The sequence below is a fragment of the Bombina bombina genome, chromosome 4, assembly GCF_027579735.1.
Source record: "Bombina bombina isolate aBomBom1 chromosome 4, aBomBom1.pri, whole genome shotgun sequence".
Taxonomy (NCBI): Eukaryota; Metazoa; Chordata; class Amphibia; order Anura; family Bombinatoridae; genus Bombina; species Bombina bombina.
The window spans coordinates 550,153,919-550,171,133 of record NC_069502.1 but is presented as its reverse complement, the minus strand read 5'-3'; the positions used below and the strand labels follow the sequence as shown (position 1 = coordinate 550,171,133).

The 17,215-nt window shown below is 38.8% G+C and overlaps 1 protein-coding gene across 1 annotated transcript in view; it reads right to left on the bottom strand.

Annotated features, from left to right (window-relative positions):
• The window catches only part of LOC128656538 (cytochrome b5 reductase 4), a 1,054,602-nt gene that overhangs the window by 158,444 nt on the left and 878,943 nt on the right, over positions 1-17,215 (bottom strand). The window contains exon 13 of the mRNA XM_053710489.1: positions 11,750-11,900. Within this exon, the coding sequence (XP_053566464.1) occupies positions 11,750-11,900 (151 nt within the window). The remainder of the gene's footprint in view (positions 1-11,749; positions 11,901-17,215) is intronic.

Genomic DNA, 17,215 nt, shown 5'->3' with positions numbered 1-17,215 from the left:
AGCAACCATGGGTTAATAAAAATAATTAGTGAAGGACTGCATTCTGAGTAGCAAAGAGGATAGCTGGATCAGCTATTCATCAGGGGAATTTAATTTATCTAGGAATTCTCCTGCATCTTTAGCGGTGTCAAAAAAGTAGAGTTCGTCCTTGACCAAGGCTTTCAGCCTGGCAGAATAGATTATAGTGGCCCGGAGGCCCAGATTGATTAGTTTGGTACAGATTGGTGACAGCTCCCTTCTCTTTGCTGCTATTTCAGCAGAGACATCTTGAAACAGGAGTATTTTAGATTTTAGCAGGGTAATAGGTTGATTCTTGTGATAGTATTGGAATATAGTAATTTTATCCTGGAAGTTCAAAAGTTTGACAATAAGTGGTCTAGCCCTGGTATTCCCTCTGTTATCCGAATATGGTATGCCTAGTCTATGCACTCTTTCAATAATGATTTTAGGGTATGGGTGCGGGATTTTAATAAGTTGGACTAACGTCTCAGAGATAGGTCCTCATATTGTCTTTCCTCCAGGACCCCAATGATCCTAAAATTGTTCTTTCTGGAGCAGTTTTCAAACTCTTCCAGTTTAAACTGAATTTTTTCAATTGTTGAGTCGGTAGCCTTAAACTTTGAGCTATGTGTTGTGGTGAGGTCTTCTAGGTCTGATACCCTTTGTTTTACTTCTTGCAACCTGTTGGAGAATTGTCTGATTTCTTGAGTTAAAGACAGAATTGTCTTGTTAATCTCTTATCTAAGGGTATCAAACTTAGGGGCCAGGGTTTCAGAGATACTGGCTACCAAAGCTTGGGTTCCTAACATTTCAGCAGGGTGTGGGGCATTGGTAGGAACTGAATGAATGTCTGTGAGGGTGTCTAGTGTATTCTTAGTTTTCCTGTCTCTGTGTTTGGTCGCCATAGCTGGGGAGGGAGTTTTAGCGTGTGTATTGACACACAAAAAAAAAAAGAACCTTGAGGAAAAAAAAAAAAAAGAAGAAGAGAAGGAAGGGAGGTGACTAAGTGTCTGGACATGAATTTAGAGTGAGAAAAAAAAGGTGAACTTTAAGTTAGACCCCTATGCCCGTTATGGCGAACCAAGAGTGGCAAGTTAATTGATTCTGTCAGAGCCTATCTCAAGAAATTCAATTTAACCCCACAATACGTGTATAAATATTGTTGCAGCCTATAGGAAAGGAAGCTTGCTACAACTGCCTGGAATTCTAAAGCATGCACTGTGAAACTAATGCACAATAAGCCTATCAACCAATCTAAATAAAAAAATTATACATTATCACAAGAGTGGTTTTCACTGTAATAGCTCTCTACTGTTATAATTTGGATGTGGGAATGTGTAGCTCCTCTGGGGTTATTTCCAGCATTGAAATAAAAAAATAACAAAAAACCTGGCCCTTGGGTCAGGATACACTTTTGAAGGTCTCCTTTTTACTTTGGCAATGTCAGTTAAATAAAAATATTTAAATATTAAGCTGTTAGCTTCAGTTCCTGGGGAGACCTATTAGCACCAGGCGCTGGCTTCAGCTACTTATTACACCCGTTATTCAGGAATAATGAGCCCTCTGTTCTTTTGTTTTACCCTGCAGAAGCAGGTATATAGTACACTCTTTACATCTAGTTAAATGATTATTGCCATTTCTGACTTCTCAGTCTTTAGGATATAGGCAGATATACTGGAAAAAAAAACTGATGCAAAAACAGCACAATGGGGAATTTTAACAAGGCAGGCCACTATTATTAGAACTCCTTCTTGCAGTCAATCTGTTACGTACTATATTTTCTAGAATCTGCCTCAGTCTCGGCCCACTAGTCCAAATGATGTGTGGGGGAAAAAGAATTTAGGAATTAGGCAACAAATAAAATTATACAGTTTACCAAACCCAGCAACTCTTATCACTTTTAACTTTTCCTTAGAGTCTGACTCACTCTCAGCCCCTATTATTGGTTAGATATTTTCTAGAGCCAGCTTTCTACCCTTTTAACTTGCAAAAATTGCAGCAGTTAACTAGTAAACCAGGCTCTTTAAGTCAGGATAGAAAGCATACTCTATATAAATCAAATGGAAACACAATTACTTGTAAAAGTTGCAATATTAGAACATTGAGCTATTGCAAGCTATATGTTTCTATATGTTTCTAAATGAGGCACTTAGCTTTGCAACCAGTGAGTGTTGCATATAAATCTCCTACTGATTGAACCCTGTTCTCTTTGTCTTATCATGCATACAGATATGCTACCGCATAGCCCCCGTAGTATGTAGAGGATAATTCAAATTTCCCCCAGTTTGCAGTTGGAGCCTCAGTTAGACTCTATTTTTCTTTCTTTTTTCCCCCCTTATCTTTCCTTCTCTTTTCCCTTTCTTTTCTTTTCCTTCTTATAGGGGGGGTTTGTATTGGAAGGTAATTAAGAGAATTGCAGAATTAGGGTGCACTGAGGGGCCCTGATAGCTAACAACTTTACCAGGGATTTTAATTTTTCAAAAGAAAAGCAGAGGAAAAACAAATTAAGCATATAAAATTTTCCAGCTCAGCAGCCCTCAGTGGCACAGGGGAGGAGAAGAAGTAAGACAACAGGGAAAAAGTAACTTTCTCCAAAGTTCAAGATAGGATAAAGTAAATAGTTCCTACCTCCCCTTCTTTCCTTTTTTCCTTCCTCTAGCCTCTTGCCCAGGTCCTATTGGGCCTTTCTGGTTCTCTCTCCGTTGCTTCCTTCTTTATAGGGGTTGAAGGCTCTGCGCCTTAAGGGTGTTCCACTTTCCCTCTCTTGAACACCAGCAAAAGGCCCCAGTGTTGGTCGGCAGTCAGAGAAGACTGACCGCAAGACCCTTCTTGTTGCGCTGTATATAGCAAATTGCGTGGTCGTCCACGGCACAGCTTCTCCCTTGCGGCACTCTCGAGGATGTCAATTCTGGTGCAGCTCACCTCAGAGTTGGTATCGGACGCGGCTTCGTCTCCGCCGCTATTGGGTCCGTGCCTCCCTCTGCGCTGTGCTTTGTTGCGTGCTGACGTAACAGCGTCAACTCCCCCCCCCAGCAGATAGGATTTAGCAGATCTCTGAACACCCGAAATAAATTAATTTATCAGGTAAGCAAAAATAATATTTATTTTGTAAAATGATGATGGTCCACAGTCCTCCATAACATATGGGATATATTTCCCGCCACTAGGAAGAGGTCAAGAACCCATATCAGAGCTTAAAATCCCTCCCACCTTCCATCTCTCTCCTAGTTTTGTTCTTGGCCTCGTAGGAGAAGGATGAAAAACACAGTCCAAATAGGATGAAAAAAGTAAGCCCCTTGAATTATGGAATTATGATCCATCAACCAAGACAGGTATTGACGTGTTCTCAAATCCAGACAAATACTTTGATAAAGTTGAGTATGATTCCTGCACCATTGACAAGGCATACAAAGCAAGAGAGGCTTCATGTGAAACCGAACAAAAAGAATAGCATCCAATGCTGCTATCATCAGACCTAACACATCAATACAAAGACCTATAGAGGGAAAAGAGAACAGACTGAAGACTTCAACAAGCTGAGGATAGCTTCAGTTTTTTTGATCTGTTAGACAAAGTCTCATGGAGACTGCATCTATTATGGCACATAAAAAAGGTGACTCTGGACTAAGAAAACTCTTTGAAAAATTGATTCTCCAACAATGCTTTTGAAGAAACAACAAAAAGTCTCTTGGTGTGAGGTATTGCTAAATGTAAAGGTATTGTGCAGGTAAGGAACCACCAAAACACCATAAGCGGTTATTAGAGATAAAAGTGTTACAAGAACTTTTATAAATACCCTGGGAGCAGTAACCATACCCCAGAGAAGAGCAACAAACTGAAAGTGCTTGTCCAGGAAAGCAAATCTTAGAAACTGATGATGATCCTTGTAAATAGAAACATGAAGTTAAGCACCCTTTAAATATATTGTCAACATAAACTGTCCTTGCTGAACAAGAGGCAGACTAGTCCGGATAGTCTCCATCTTGGAAGTAGGAACCCTGAGAAACTTGTTAAGAATCTTTAAATGCAGAACAGGACTTTAGTTTCCTTCCTTCTTGGCAACAATAAAGAGATTGGAATAAAACCCCAAACCCTGTACCGATATTGAAACTGGAACAAAAACTCCCATAGATTCTAGATCTTAGACAGACTGAAAAAAAGGACTTTACCATTAAAGGATTGTTTGGAAAATGAGACAGGAAAAACCTTCCCCTGAAAGGTTTGATCTGAAACTTATTCATTACCTTTGAAATAACTTAAATTATGCTTACCTGATAATTTTCCTTTCTTATGACGGGGAGAGTCCACAGCTGCATTCATTACTTTTGGTAAATACAGAACCTTGCCACCAGGAGGAGGCAAAGATACCCCATCCAAAAGCTTAAATACCTCCCCCACTCCCTCATCCCCCAGTCATTCTGCTGAGGGAAGAAGGAACAGTAGGAGAAATACCAGGGTGAAAAAGGTGCCAGAAGAATAAAAAATATGGCCTCCCCATACATAAAAACGTGAGCGGGGAGCTGTGGACTCTCCAGGTCAGAAGAAAAGTAAATGATCAGGTAAGCATAATTTAAGTTTTTCTTCTTAAACGGGGAGAGTCCACAGCTGCATTCATAACTTTTGGGAAAACAATACCCAAGCTTTATTGGACACTGAATGAAAATGGGCGGGTACAAGAGGCGGCCCCTTCTAAGGGCACCACCATTTGAAATCACCCAAAACACTACCAAAAAAAAATGCTTCATCGGAAGCAGAAGGACCAAGTAACTACCCATCAGTTAAAACCAGCAAGGCCCTTGATAGAGACTGCTCAGAATCACTAGACTCAACCGAGCACAAAGGCCTCAGAGGAGACAAAGTCCCGCAGGCTCCGAGCCCACACAGAAACTCACCCCTGACCATTCTCCCAGAAGGGAAGAAAAAGAAGAAGAACTCAGATACGAGAGTCCAAAGGGGACCACCAGACAAACAACTAGGGCAATAAAGAACCCCGAGCATGACTACAAGAGCGCAACTAAGGATGCAACAGGACAAAAAAATGCATCGAACCCTACCGACCGAGCAGAGAGAAGAGAGGAAAAATCCCAGACCCCTATCTGCATGAAAGTCCAAGGGGCCAAGTAACGCCCCAAACCTGGAACCTTAGAGGGACAAGATAGACCCCCTCCCATACACAGGGTGAAAACTCAAGGATAACCAAGGATAAAACCTCCCGGGAACTGCTAAAAACAGCACCATAATATCCAAGTCTGCTCCAGATGAAGCCACAGACTTCCATCTGCAAAAGAGGTCTCAGCGGACACAAGCTGCCAACACTAGCTAAACAAAAACTAGGAATCTGCACCAGCACTCTGCCAGAGGAAAAACTCAGAAGAAAAAGGTGCAGAGCAACTCCCTCCCAAGAAGACAGGGAGGAAAGGATAGCACCCAAAAACCAGCAGAGCAAGAGCTACCTGCTGAGGAAAGGAAACAGCACAAAACCTCCCACCTAAGGCAGGTCCAAACTATCTATTGATGATATGCGGTCAAGGCTCAACAGGGCCGTCAGATCCCTGACCCCCACTACGAGGAATCGGACCCAGTACCAAAGCGACTGGCAATGTCCGAAAAAGACAAGGGAAATAAAAGTTCCCCAACCACCAAGACCCTCCGGAATGAGGAGGAGGGGATCCAGACCCCCCAAGGACGAGCTCGGGTTCCAGAGTCCAGAAACAGCTCCCTTCCCAATAGAAGGGGCACTCCCAAAAAAAGAGACCCCATACTGAGACTACAGAAATGGCATGACACCAGAATCCAACCCCATTACACGACATCCTGCACACAAGGCAGGGAGGACCCCACTGAACAGAGGAAGAAAAGGACCTCCGGGGAACTAGGCGGATACTGTGGTATGCCCAGTCCTCCCCCAAAAAGGGGGGGGAAATGCAAACATAACCGCTCACCCACCCACAGGAATGGAGCGTAAAGCTGTAGACGGACGTCAAAAGGACAATACCGCTTGAAAGGAACCATCCGGACACTTCAGCCAGCCCAGAAGAATTAAAATTCTCCTTTAAAAGAAAGAAACCCCGCCGAAGAGACAAGAGGACGTTCCGGAACTGGAAAACTAGGACGTCCAGATCCAACTAAGAGATTACGACACAGAAAAACCCAAAAACGACCAGTCAAAGACAAGGATCAGGGCCATAAAACTGGACACCCGGAACCCGCTTCAAACTAATAACCCCCGAGGAACCCACGGGTTACCCCATCGAGAGAAGACCTTGCACCACAGGTGATGCAATCAAAGCCACATCCAAGGGACCTTGGACACTGAACGTTCACGTAAGTATCCCAGAGACAGGGAGCTTAACCCCTAAAGCCTCGAGGGACAATAAGTCTAAAGACTAAGGAAAACTTACAAGAGAACAACGCTCAAAACCTACAAATCTAGATCGAGAAGATTGATAGTATCCAAAAATCCTCTCAGGATCAAACTCCCAGAAACCCCTACAGCTCAAGGAATTTATGAATGAACAAGCATTCCAAGTACTAACCATGCCCGACCCTGCTTATCTCCCGAGATCAGACAAGATCGGGCGCCTTCAGGGTGGAGTGGCCGTAGGCAACCTAAACGCCTAGCAGGGGCAACCACATGAAAAAGAGATGACACAATCTCCAGGGTTCCAAAAATATGGAAGCAGCCGAGATACCTTAGGGGGAAACAAAGGGCCAAAAACCTGAGCTTCAGAAAACAGATAACCAAAAAACCAGCCCCAAGGAAGGGGAAAAAGCGGCACTGCAACCTCAACCCCATAAGGAAGAGGTATAGTCACCAAGGATTCACAAAGGACATTCCAGAAAAAGAATACCATAAGAGGAAACGAGAATCGCCACCTAACTTGGTACCACGGATATCCCAAGAGTCATCTGAACTTCCAACCCCATCGGGAAGAGAACTCTAGCTCCGAGGCCAAAGGACCTCCGGAACCCTCAGAGTAAGCCTTAGCAGGGTCCGAATACGATAACCCAGCCAACATTTAGGAACAGGACATTGAGGACTGAGCCCAATCCCCTCTGATGCCCCACCCAAAGGAATAAAGAAGGCCAGCCTAACATCTAGGAACAAAAAGGCCTCCTATAACATATATAATCGAGAAAAACAAACCCCTCACCAGAGTGAGCAAACTCGGCACCCCAACCGGGCCAGCCAGTTATAACGGGCACCACGTGATGATATAGACATCAAGGAACAGAAAAACTAGTGCCCGACAAGGACCAGCCTGATATATAGGGCACCTCGGAACTGTCCAAGGCCACAGAAAAGTCGAATCCCTAGTAGGGATTGACAAAAAAATGACAGACATAATAATGTCCTAACACTTATTATCAAACTTCCACGGAAGTGCTAAAGCGACCACAAAATTGCTAGTATCAAATTCAAGAAAGAAATGTTTTCCAAAAGGAAAAACTATAACAGACATGAGCTTCTCAAAATTAAATAAAATACATCCTAACCGGATCAAAGTAAATGAAGGCAGCACCCGCAGGTAAACGCCCATGAAGAATGGACACACTATCAGGACCAGCCAGTCAGAGACCCGATTCTTCCAAAGATCAACTGGAATAAGATAACCAAAAAATAGAAGCTTGCCATCTGGAACGGAAGACCGAGGATCCATCGACCCATTAGGACAGGAATCCTCCAGCACTGCCAAAACATGTCTCAGAAGGACACAAAGGAGCACCAGTCTATAACGAAAGGAAAGACTTACCTACGCCGGGGCAACTGACGACCCCGGCCCCAAGGGTTGGACCCCTGAAGCCTCAGAGGAAACCGCTTCCCCAGAGGGCTTATCTGTTCCTGACGATCCCACCCCTGACGAGCCCTGGTTAGCAGAACACGGACAGTATCTTTCAGGAAGAAGAGAAAAAAAAAGGATCCCAAAAATAAAATAAACATTCAGGAATGTCCAATGCCAAATGATTAATATGTTTATAAGACTGCATAACAAGAAAAAAATTATGAATGCCATTAAATACACTAGACTCACATAACAGACAAATACACAATAAAAGACAATGCAAAATACTAGTAGAATGCTTCCAAAAAAGTTTCAGACTGCTTCCATTTCCCTGCCCACTGCATCATGTGACAGCCATCAGCCATTTACAGACTCATATAGGTATACACTGTGAACTCATGCACATGCTCAGTAGGAACTGGTGCCTCAGAAAGTGTGTGTAAATAAAAAAAATCCACAAAAAATTGACAATGGAAGAAAATCAAGAAGCTTTTTTTTTTTTTTTTTTTTAAAAGAACAAAATTCCAGCCAATATAAACTGGCTCACACCTACAAAAGGCAACTATAAATGTGGCCGTATCCCATGTAAAAGTTGTTCATATACGGAAAAAAGCCACACTTTTAATTCCTCACAAACAAATAAGATATACCCAATAACCCAAAGAATGGACTGCACATCCACTCATATCATATACCTTATTACATGTAAATCTTGTCTACAACAATATATAAGCATAACACGCTCACTCAAAGATCGTATTAGGGAACATCTCATTTCAATAGAGGAAGATACACCAAGAACCCCAGTGGCGAAGCACTTTCATACATATGAACACAAACTCATTAACTTTTCATTTAAGGAAATAGAACACATAGCAAAAGATCCATTAGGAGGAGATAGAAAACAGAATTTATGTTTGCCTGATAAATTTCTTTCTCCTACGGTGTATCCGGTCCACGGCTTCATCCTTACTTGTGGGATATTCTCAATCCCTACAGGAAGTGGCAAAGAGAGCACTCAGCAAAGCTGTCCATATAGCTCCCCTCAGGCTCCGCCCCCCCAGTTATTCGACTGACGGTTAGGAGAAAAAGGAGAACCATAGGGTGCAGTGGTGACTGTAGTTTACAAAAAATAATTTAAACCTGACCAAAATGCCAGGGGGGCCGTGGACCGGATACACCGTAGGAGAAAGAAATTTATCAGGTAAACATAAATTCTGTTTTCTCCTACATTGGTGTATCCGGTCCACGGCTTCATCCTTACTTGTGGGAACCAATACCAAAGCTTTAGGACACGGATGAAGGGAGGGAACAAGTCAGGTAACCTAAACGGAAGGCACCACTGCTTGCAAAACCTTTCTCCCAAAAATAGCCTCCGAAGAAGCAAAAGTATCGAATTTGTAAAATTTGGCAAACGTATGCAGTGAAGACCAAGTCGCTGCCTTACAAATCTGTTCAACAGAAGCCTCATTCTTGAAAGCCCATGTGGAAGCCACAGCTCTAGTAGAGTGAGCTGTAATTCATTCAGGATGCTGCCTTCCAGCAGTCTCATAAGCCAACCGGATGATGCTTTTTAGCCAGAAGGACAGAGAGGTCGCAGTCGCCTTAAACACCACATACTCTTTACCACCCCCCTGGAGATGCTACTAGTTAGAGCGGCAAAGAGAATGACTAGGGGGGCGGAGCCTGAGGGGAGCTATATGGACAGCTTTGCTGTGTGCTCTCTTTGCCACTTCCTGTAGGGATTGAGAATATCCCAAGTAAGGATGAAGCAGTGGACCGGATACACCAATGTAGGAGAAATAAGACACTCTTCAGGAGAGAAGTATACTAGATTTTTACACTTCAGACTAGAACACCACAAGGTATGAATAAGAGATATGATGTGAACTTATTCATAGATTAGGAACTAAGAGACTATTACAACATAAGATAGATCTTATAGATAAAATTTAAGTGTAACTCCCCTTATCAGATACACAAAAACATATCATAGCTTATTTTAGCCCATCTAATCCAATAGGTAAGATCCAATTGAAACTCTCGCCATCAGATACACAAAAACAAAAATAAATTACATAGTTCATTTTAGTTCATTTAGTTTACCTAGATGTCTTTCCATGTCAACCAATTAACGAAGTAGTAGAGCAAAACAAATTCCCTACTTCTGAACCATTGGCAGTGATTTCTAGTAATAAATAATCAATTAGATATACAAAAGTTAATCTGAACATTTAGGTAACCATTAACATAATATAATGATAAAAAGAGCCTCCAGAAAAGAATTCTCAATCCCATATATACATTATAAACATTTTTTATTTAGATCTCTTTCCTATTCCTAATTTCCCCACCAGAGTATGTATCCCCTACTACTACAATCCCATCCGTTCTTATTTTATTATCTAAAAAAAACCTTTTTTCTTTTATATATTCATTTATCGGTTAAGAATCACTAATCTGCAATGTCACAAACAATTTTTGTTGCTGACAATGCAGATTCAGCGTGGCAATGTCACTGTTTTAGAAATGGGTTGTTTCAACCAGCTTTAACCTGCCCCCTAGCATAGGACTATAGTGGTAGTTCTATACAACAGAACTCCATTTCTCCAACACACTTAAAATAGCATTTAATACAATGACCTATAAGTCTAGGGTTTCCTGTTTAATTTTTCTCTTCTCCTATTGTCTTCCTTCCCCTTTAGACCACTAACTTTGTTTCAATAAATTGCAATGGTTTGCCTCTTACTTTCCCCTACTGAACTAACTATAATGTAGAGGGGCTCGGCAACCACTAGTTATTATTATAATCAAGTAAAAGCAAAATTCATAAAGAATATAAGCTCTCTCTTTACTAATAGCTAGCAATATTACAACTAAGTATACATAGATAGATTATGAGGGGGGGCATTTGACTCCCATATATCACCTAGTCTTCCTTTGAAAGAATAGAGAGTTAAAACAGTCCCATGCTACTGCTTTGTAATTTGTTTTTTATTATCTTGTGTTGTTTTATTATTTTTTATTTTTCATTATTATAACTTACATGTACTATGCGAATACAAAAGTATACATGAATATTCGTGCACACACTTTCATTATTAATGGACACTGCATGTTAGATAATTGTTATAAGAATTAACATGTTCTGAAATGTCTCTTTTTGCTCTGGAGCAGTGTAGCATGTCAATGCCATTAACCCAATCATCTACATTACATGAACTTACCCCTTTGATTAATAGCATAAGCTTTTTGCTATACATATCAAGGGTTAAAATTCACCTTCCTTTTGATTGGTCCCATTCACCTTTATACGGACCCAGAGCAGCTGAGACAACTATCTCTGATGAAGAGCATGTAGGCATGCACAAAACGCGTCAGGTAGGAGCTTACCTTGTTTCTCTTTTTGAAGCCTGCTCATGAATAAACCTTTTTTGGATCTACTGAGAGACTCAGCGTATCTTTTTGCTCATTGTATATTTTTTTTTAAATGCAAGCTCTACCTGAATCATAAAACTTTAGTGCCCCTTTAAAAGATTTTAGCAGAAATTACTAGTGAAGACTGCGCTTTAGTAAATAATAAAGTAATGTGTCAAGGTGAAGCAACACTCATAAGCCTTCTGAGATGTTATTAATTATTCCAAGCAGATATCCTAGTATACCCCACTAGACCTAAATATGTTTCCATGAATGTGGGAGAAAATAAATTAAAACACGTCAAAATAGATGTATGATCAAAAAAATAAAAATAAATAAATGTTTTTAAAACAATTAAAATGCTATAATGTATAACATATAAATCAATCTAGTTTTAAATTAAAATATTTCAAACATCTATGTGAAAGTGCCGCAATTTGTATGTATATGTATATATATAAAGAAAAGAAAGAACAAAAGAAAGAACAATATAGAAAAATATATCATGCTAACTCAATACACTCACACAGACACAATTCAATACCTACCTAAGGCTATAAACATTAGTTAAAATGTGCATCAGCAGCTTAACCATTGGCGTTAGACCTGTTCCAGCCGCTAAAAGAAAAACATCCTCCAGCATTTCAACCTTTGATTTCTGAAAATCACCCTGAGGATTGCTTAAATAAATATAATCACCTGCACAAAAGAGACAATGACAAACTTTCAATGTTTAAGCATATGCCATTTTCAAAGTAAGCAGTTTACATTACGAGTATTTGACCAGGTGCAGAAAATGGGACACTATAACAATATTTAACAAAACAAATATAAATGTCCAAAAAATAAGTAACATTTCAAAAGAGTAAAATAAAAAAATAAAACAATTTATGCTTACCTGATAAATTAATTTATTTCATGGTGGTGAGAGTCTACCATCCATTACTCCTGAGAATTACTCTTCCTGACCACAAGGAGAAAGCAAAGATTCCCAAACTGCAAGAGCTCTATAAAACTCCTCCCACCTCTATGAAAACTACTATGACTTACAGCCAAAAAGAGGTAGTAAAGGGTAAAATAGTGAAAAAAATGAGCAATGAAAAAAGAGGCACAAAAAACAAAACTGAACTACCACCATAAAAAATAACAGGATGGGGTCTTGTGGACTCTCACCAACATGAAAGAAAGGTAAGCATAAATTAAGTTTTCTTTCATACAGGTGGTGAGAGTCTACAAGCAATGACTCCTGGGAAACAAATACACAAGCACAGAGGTCCACGAGAAATGAAGGTAGGATCTCTTTTTTCACATTATTATAAATATAAAATATTACCAAAAGCTCCTTCTAAAGAAGCAAAAACACCAAACAACAGAATTTAGCAAGAATATGCAAAGAAGACCAAATAGCCATCTAGCAACTTTGATCAACAGAAGTCTCATTCTAAAGGCCCATGATAAAGCAACTGAAAAAAATAAGCTCTTCAAATAAAAAGCCAAGCCACAGCCGAAGATTTCTGCCCTATTGTAGAAGTAGAAAAAAAGAACAAATAGACCAGAAGACAAAAAACTAACTTGTATCTAGCAGAAAATACTTCACAACTCTAACATCATCTAAATTAAAGAGAAGCCTCTCGTAAGAATACTAGAAAAAACAACAAAAAGAAGGAACAGCAACCGTGTAAATAATATAGTCCTCAACACTGCCTTATATAAAAGAAAAAATAAGATAAGGAGGATCACAATAAAAACCAGACAATTGAATTAAGCAACCCTGCTGGGGAAAGAGACTGCCACAAAGAATACAACTTTCCAAGACAAAAGCTGAATATCCACATAATGCAGAGGGCTCAAAAGACAATATTAGAGCAATATTAAGGTTTCAAATAGGAGAAATTGGTTTAATATTAGGCTTAATTTAGACTGACGTCTGAACAAAACACTGAACAACAGAAAGATCTTACTGTGGAACAAAAACTGAAAGAGCAGAAAACTGACCTTTCAAGAAAAACTGGACAAACCATTATCTAAACTATCATGAAGAAACTATCAAAACCAAGGAATTCTAAAAGAATGCCAAGAAAAAACCCACGATCCACACATTAGGAAATAAAGGCCTTCCCAGACCTTCTGATAAATCATCCTAGTCACAGGCTTACGAACAGAAAACAAAGACACAGCCACAAAATAAGAAAAAAACTCAGTCTAAAGAACTAACTATTCAATCTCCATGCCATCAAGCTTAGAGATTTGAAATCCCAATGAAAAACAGACCTAAAGACAGAAAGTAACGGAAAAGAGGAAATTCCCAAAGAAGGCATCTGAATAAACTCAGCAAAGCTAATCCTGTGATGCTAAACCAGAGCAATCAGAATGACTGATGACCCCTCTTGTCTGATCCCGATAATCACTCTTGGTATGAAAAATCAGAGGAAGAAAAATATAAACTAGTTGAAAAAACCAAGAAACTACTAGAGCTTCCACAAACTCCACCAGAGAATCCCTGAAAATTGCAAAGAATCTGAGTAGTATGTAGTTTAACCAAGAGGCCATCATGTCTAACTCTGAGAGGCATCAAATTCCACTTTGATATAGAAAATATCCTGAAGAAGACCACTCCCCCGAATACAAGGATGTCCAGCTAGGGAGATCTGCTTGTTTACCCCTGTAATATGAACTGCACCAAGAAAGAATCTGATACTACTCCTATGGCTAAGAAGCTTAGAGATCCCCTATGATAAATTATATAAGCCACTGTGTACCATGTTATTGCGCCTGGCTTATTGCGTTTGACAGATATCGTGTTTTTTTTTTTTACAAATTTAAGTTTTGTTGAAACCCTGAGTTGAGCAAGTCTATCAGAAACATTTTTCCAACATATATACACATAAATACACATGCAAATACACACACAAACACACACATATATATATATATATATATATATAAACACACACACACACACACACATATATATATATATATATATATATATATATATATATATATATATATATATATATATACATACACACACAAACACACACACCACCAGCAATAAGTTTACAACTCAGTAAAGGCTAAGATGATGGTTAGCATTTTTTAGCAATAAAGTATTTTTAATTAAGGTATGTACACTGTTTTTTTACATATTGCTATTGCACAATATAGTGTATGCACTGGGAAACTAAAAAAGTTGTGTGACTCACTTTATTGCAGTGGTCTGGAACTGAATCTGCAATATCTCTGAGGTATGCCTGCACTGTCTAAAATAGAAGATGGAAAACCCTTTCCAGCAGAGACCAACTCTGAAGAGCCCTGAAGATTGCACATAGTTCCAAAACAATTATTGGTAACCTCGCCTCCTGAGGAAACCAAACTCCCTGTGCTCTCTGGGACCCCAAGACTAGTCAGCCTGCAAGACTAGCATCTGGCAAGATCACAGTCCAAACAGGATGAATAAAGGACTCTACTTGAAGTGTAGGTTAAGGACTCAGCAACCAAGACAGAAAATGTCTTGTTTTGAAATCCAAACAAAAAAAACCCCTGAGATTGACCCTGGCACCTTTCCAAAAACATGCAAAAAGCCAAAAAACAGGAAAATGGAATAGCATCTCATGAAAAAGTCTAATTGAGAACAATATTATCTGGGCACCCAAAAAAGAAACTCTGGGAAACATGTAAACACTTTGGAAAATTGATTTTTCCAACCATGCTATTGTAGAAATAACCAAAGTCTGACAGAGAGAGATACTGCTAAACGAAAAGAAAGAACCTGAAACAGGATATCATCCAGGAAAGAAAATACTAAGATACCCTGAAATCTGAACACAGATAAAAGTGTACCAAGAACCTATGAAAAAAATCAACCAAATGTTAAATCAACAAACTGAAAAAAGTTTGTTCAGGAAAGCAAACAATAGAAAATAGTTTGTCGACATAAACTGACAATGAAAAAGAAAGAATAGTTTGAATAGTGTTAAGTTACAAAATGGAAATTCTGAGAAATTAGTTCAGAACCTAAAAATGCCTTCCCTTTTTAGGGAAAATGAAGAGGATTGAATAAAATCCCAACCCCTGTTCCGAAATTGGAACTGAAACAATCACTCCCATGGATACCAGATATGAAAAAACGGCAATTGCCTTGAAAGAATTCTTTGCCTTGAAAGAATTCTATTTAGACAAAAGAACCGCCCCCCCCCCACTATATTTAGTACCCAGGGATCCTGAAAAGACTGAAGCCAAACCTCCTGAAAATGCAACCTGACCCCCAAACAGAATAATTGGAATGGGGGCCACACCTACAAGCTAACTTGGAAAAAAGAATATGTTTATAGGATTGATAAATATGTTCAAAATAAACCATGCAAGGTTAAAACATTCTTATTTCTGAGAGGAGAAAGCAAATACAGTAAATGTTCCTTATACAGACGGAAGGAACTGCTAAAAAGACATTCTTAGCATAAAGCTTAATAGAATCAATAATAGCCTCCCAAATGAAAGCATTAGTAGATTAAAGAAAATCCAAAAGAATCTAAAAATCTTTACAAGTAGAATAACCAGAAAACTTCTCAGAATTACTATCAATCCAAATATACAAAACAGCCACCACACAAGCGACACTAACTGCAAACGCCAAAGAAATTATAGTACGTCTAGCCAAGGAAGAAATAGCACCATCCACTTTAGGAACAGATCCCTAAAGCTTAAAATTAAAAGTAGGCCAAGGAATATGTTCCAAATAAACCATGCAAGGTTAAAAAATTATTATTTCTGAGAGGAGAAAGCAAAAAAATGTTCCTTATACAGACAGAAGGAATGAAAAACAAATAGAAGCCTAAAATTTACCCAGACTTCTTATTTTGAGGGAGAAAAAAGTTCCCAGAAATTTCAGTCACAGAAGAAGTAATAGAATCTAACCATAAAGTCCTTCTGACAAGAACTGCTAAAAAGACATATTCTTAGCATAAAGCTTAATAGTGTCCATAATTGCATAATAATAATAATTAGTATAATAATAATAATTAGTAGATTAAAGGGACACTAAACCCAAAAAATTATTTCATAATTCAGTTATAGAATGTAATTTTAAACAACATTCAAATTTACTTCTATTATGTAATTTGTTTTATTTTTTAGATATCCTTTGTTGAAGAAATAGCAATGCATATGGGTAAGCCAATCACACGAGGCATCTATGTGCATCCACCAATCAGCAGCTACTGAGCCTATCTACATATGTTTTTGAGCAAAGAAAATCAAGAGAATGAAACAAATTAGATAATAGAAGTAAATTAGAAAGTTGTTTAAAATTGCATGCTCTTTCTAATCATGAAAGAAAAAATTTGTGTTTCATGTCCATTTAAAGCAAATCCAAAAGAGTCTAAAAATCTTTACAAGCAGAATCCCCAGAAAACTGCTCAGAATTACTATCAATCCAAAAGGACAAAACAGCCGCCACACAAGCAACACTAACTGCAAACACCAAAGAAATTATAGTACGTCTAGCCAAGGTAGAAATAGCCCCATCCACTTTAAAAACAGATCCCTAAAGCTCAAAATTAAAAAAAGGCAAAGGAAACATTTGGGATTAAAAGAACTACCTGGCTTAGACCATTTCTAAGAAAGTATCTCAGAGACAACAACATCAGGGACAGGAAAAAAACAAAAAGGTTTTAACAGTAGGCTAAAAGAAATCAAAGCTAAGCGTTTAACAGACTAGTCTAAGCATAGAATAGACTTTTCCTTAGAAATCATATGATCTTGAAACCCTAAAGTATTTAAAACCTCCATAAAAGTGACCAAAGAAAAAAAAAAGGATGATTCCACATCATCATCAGAAACAGACTCTTGATCATCTGAAACAATTTCACCCTTAGAGGATAAACCAGAAAACAAGGATCAAAAAGATAATTTAAAAATCATACACTGACCTTTTCCGCTTACTTGAAGCTGCATAGCCTCAAATCATTTTAGACAAAGTAGGATGAATAAAATTCTTAAATCCTGGTAACAAA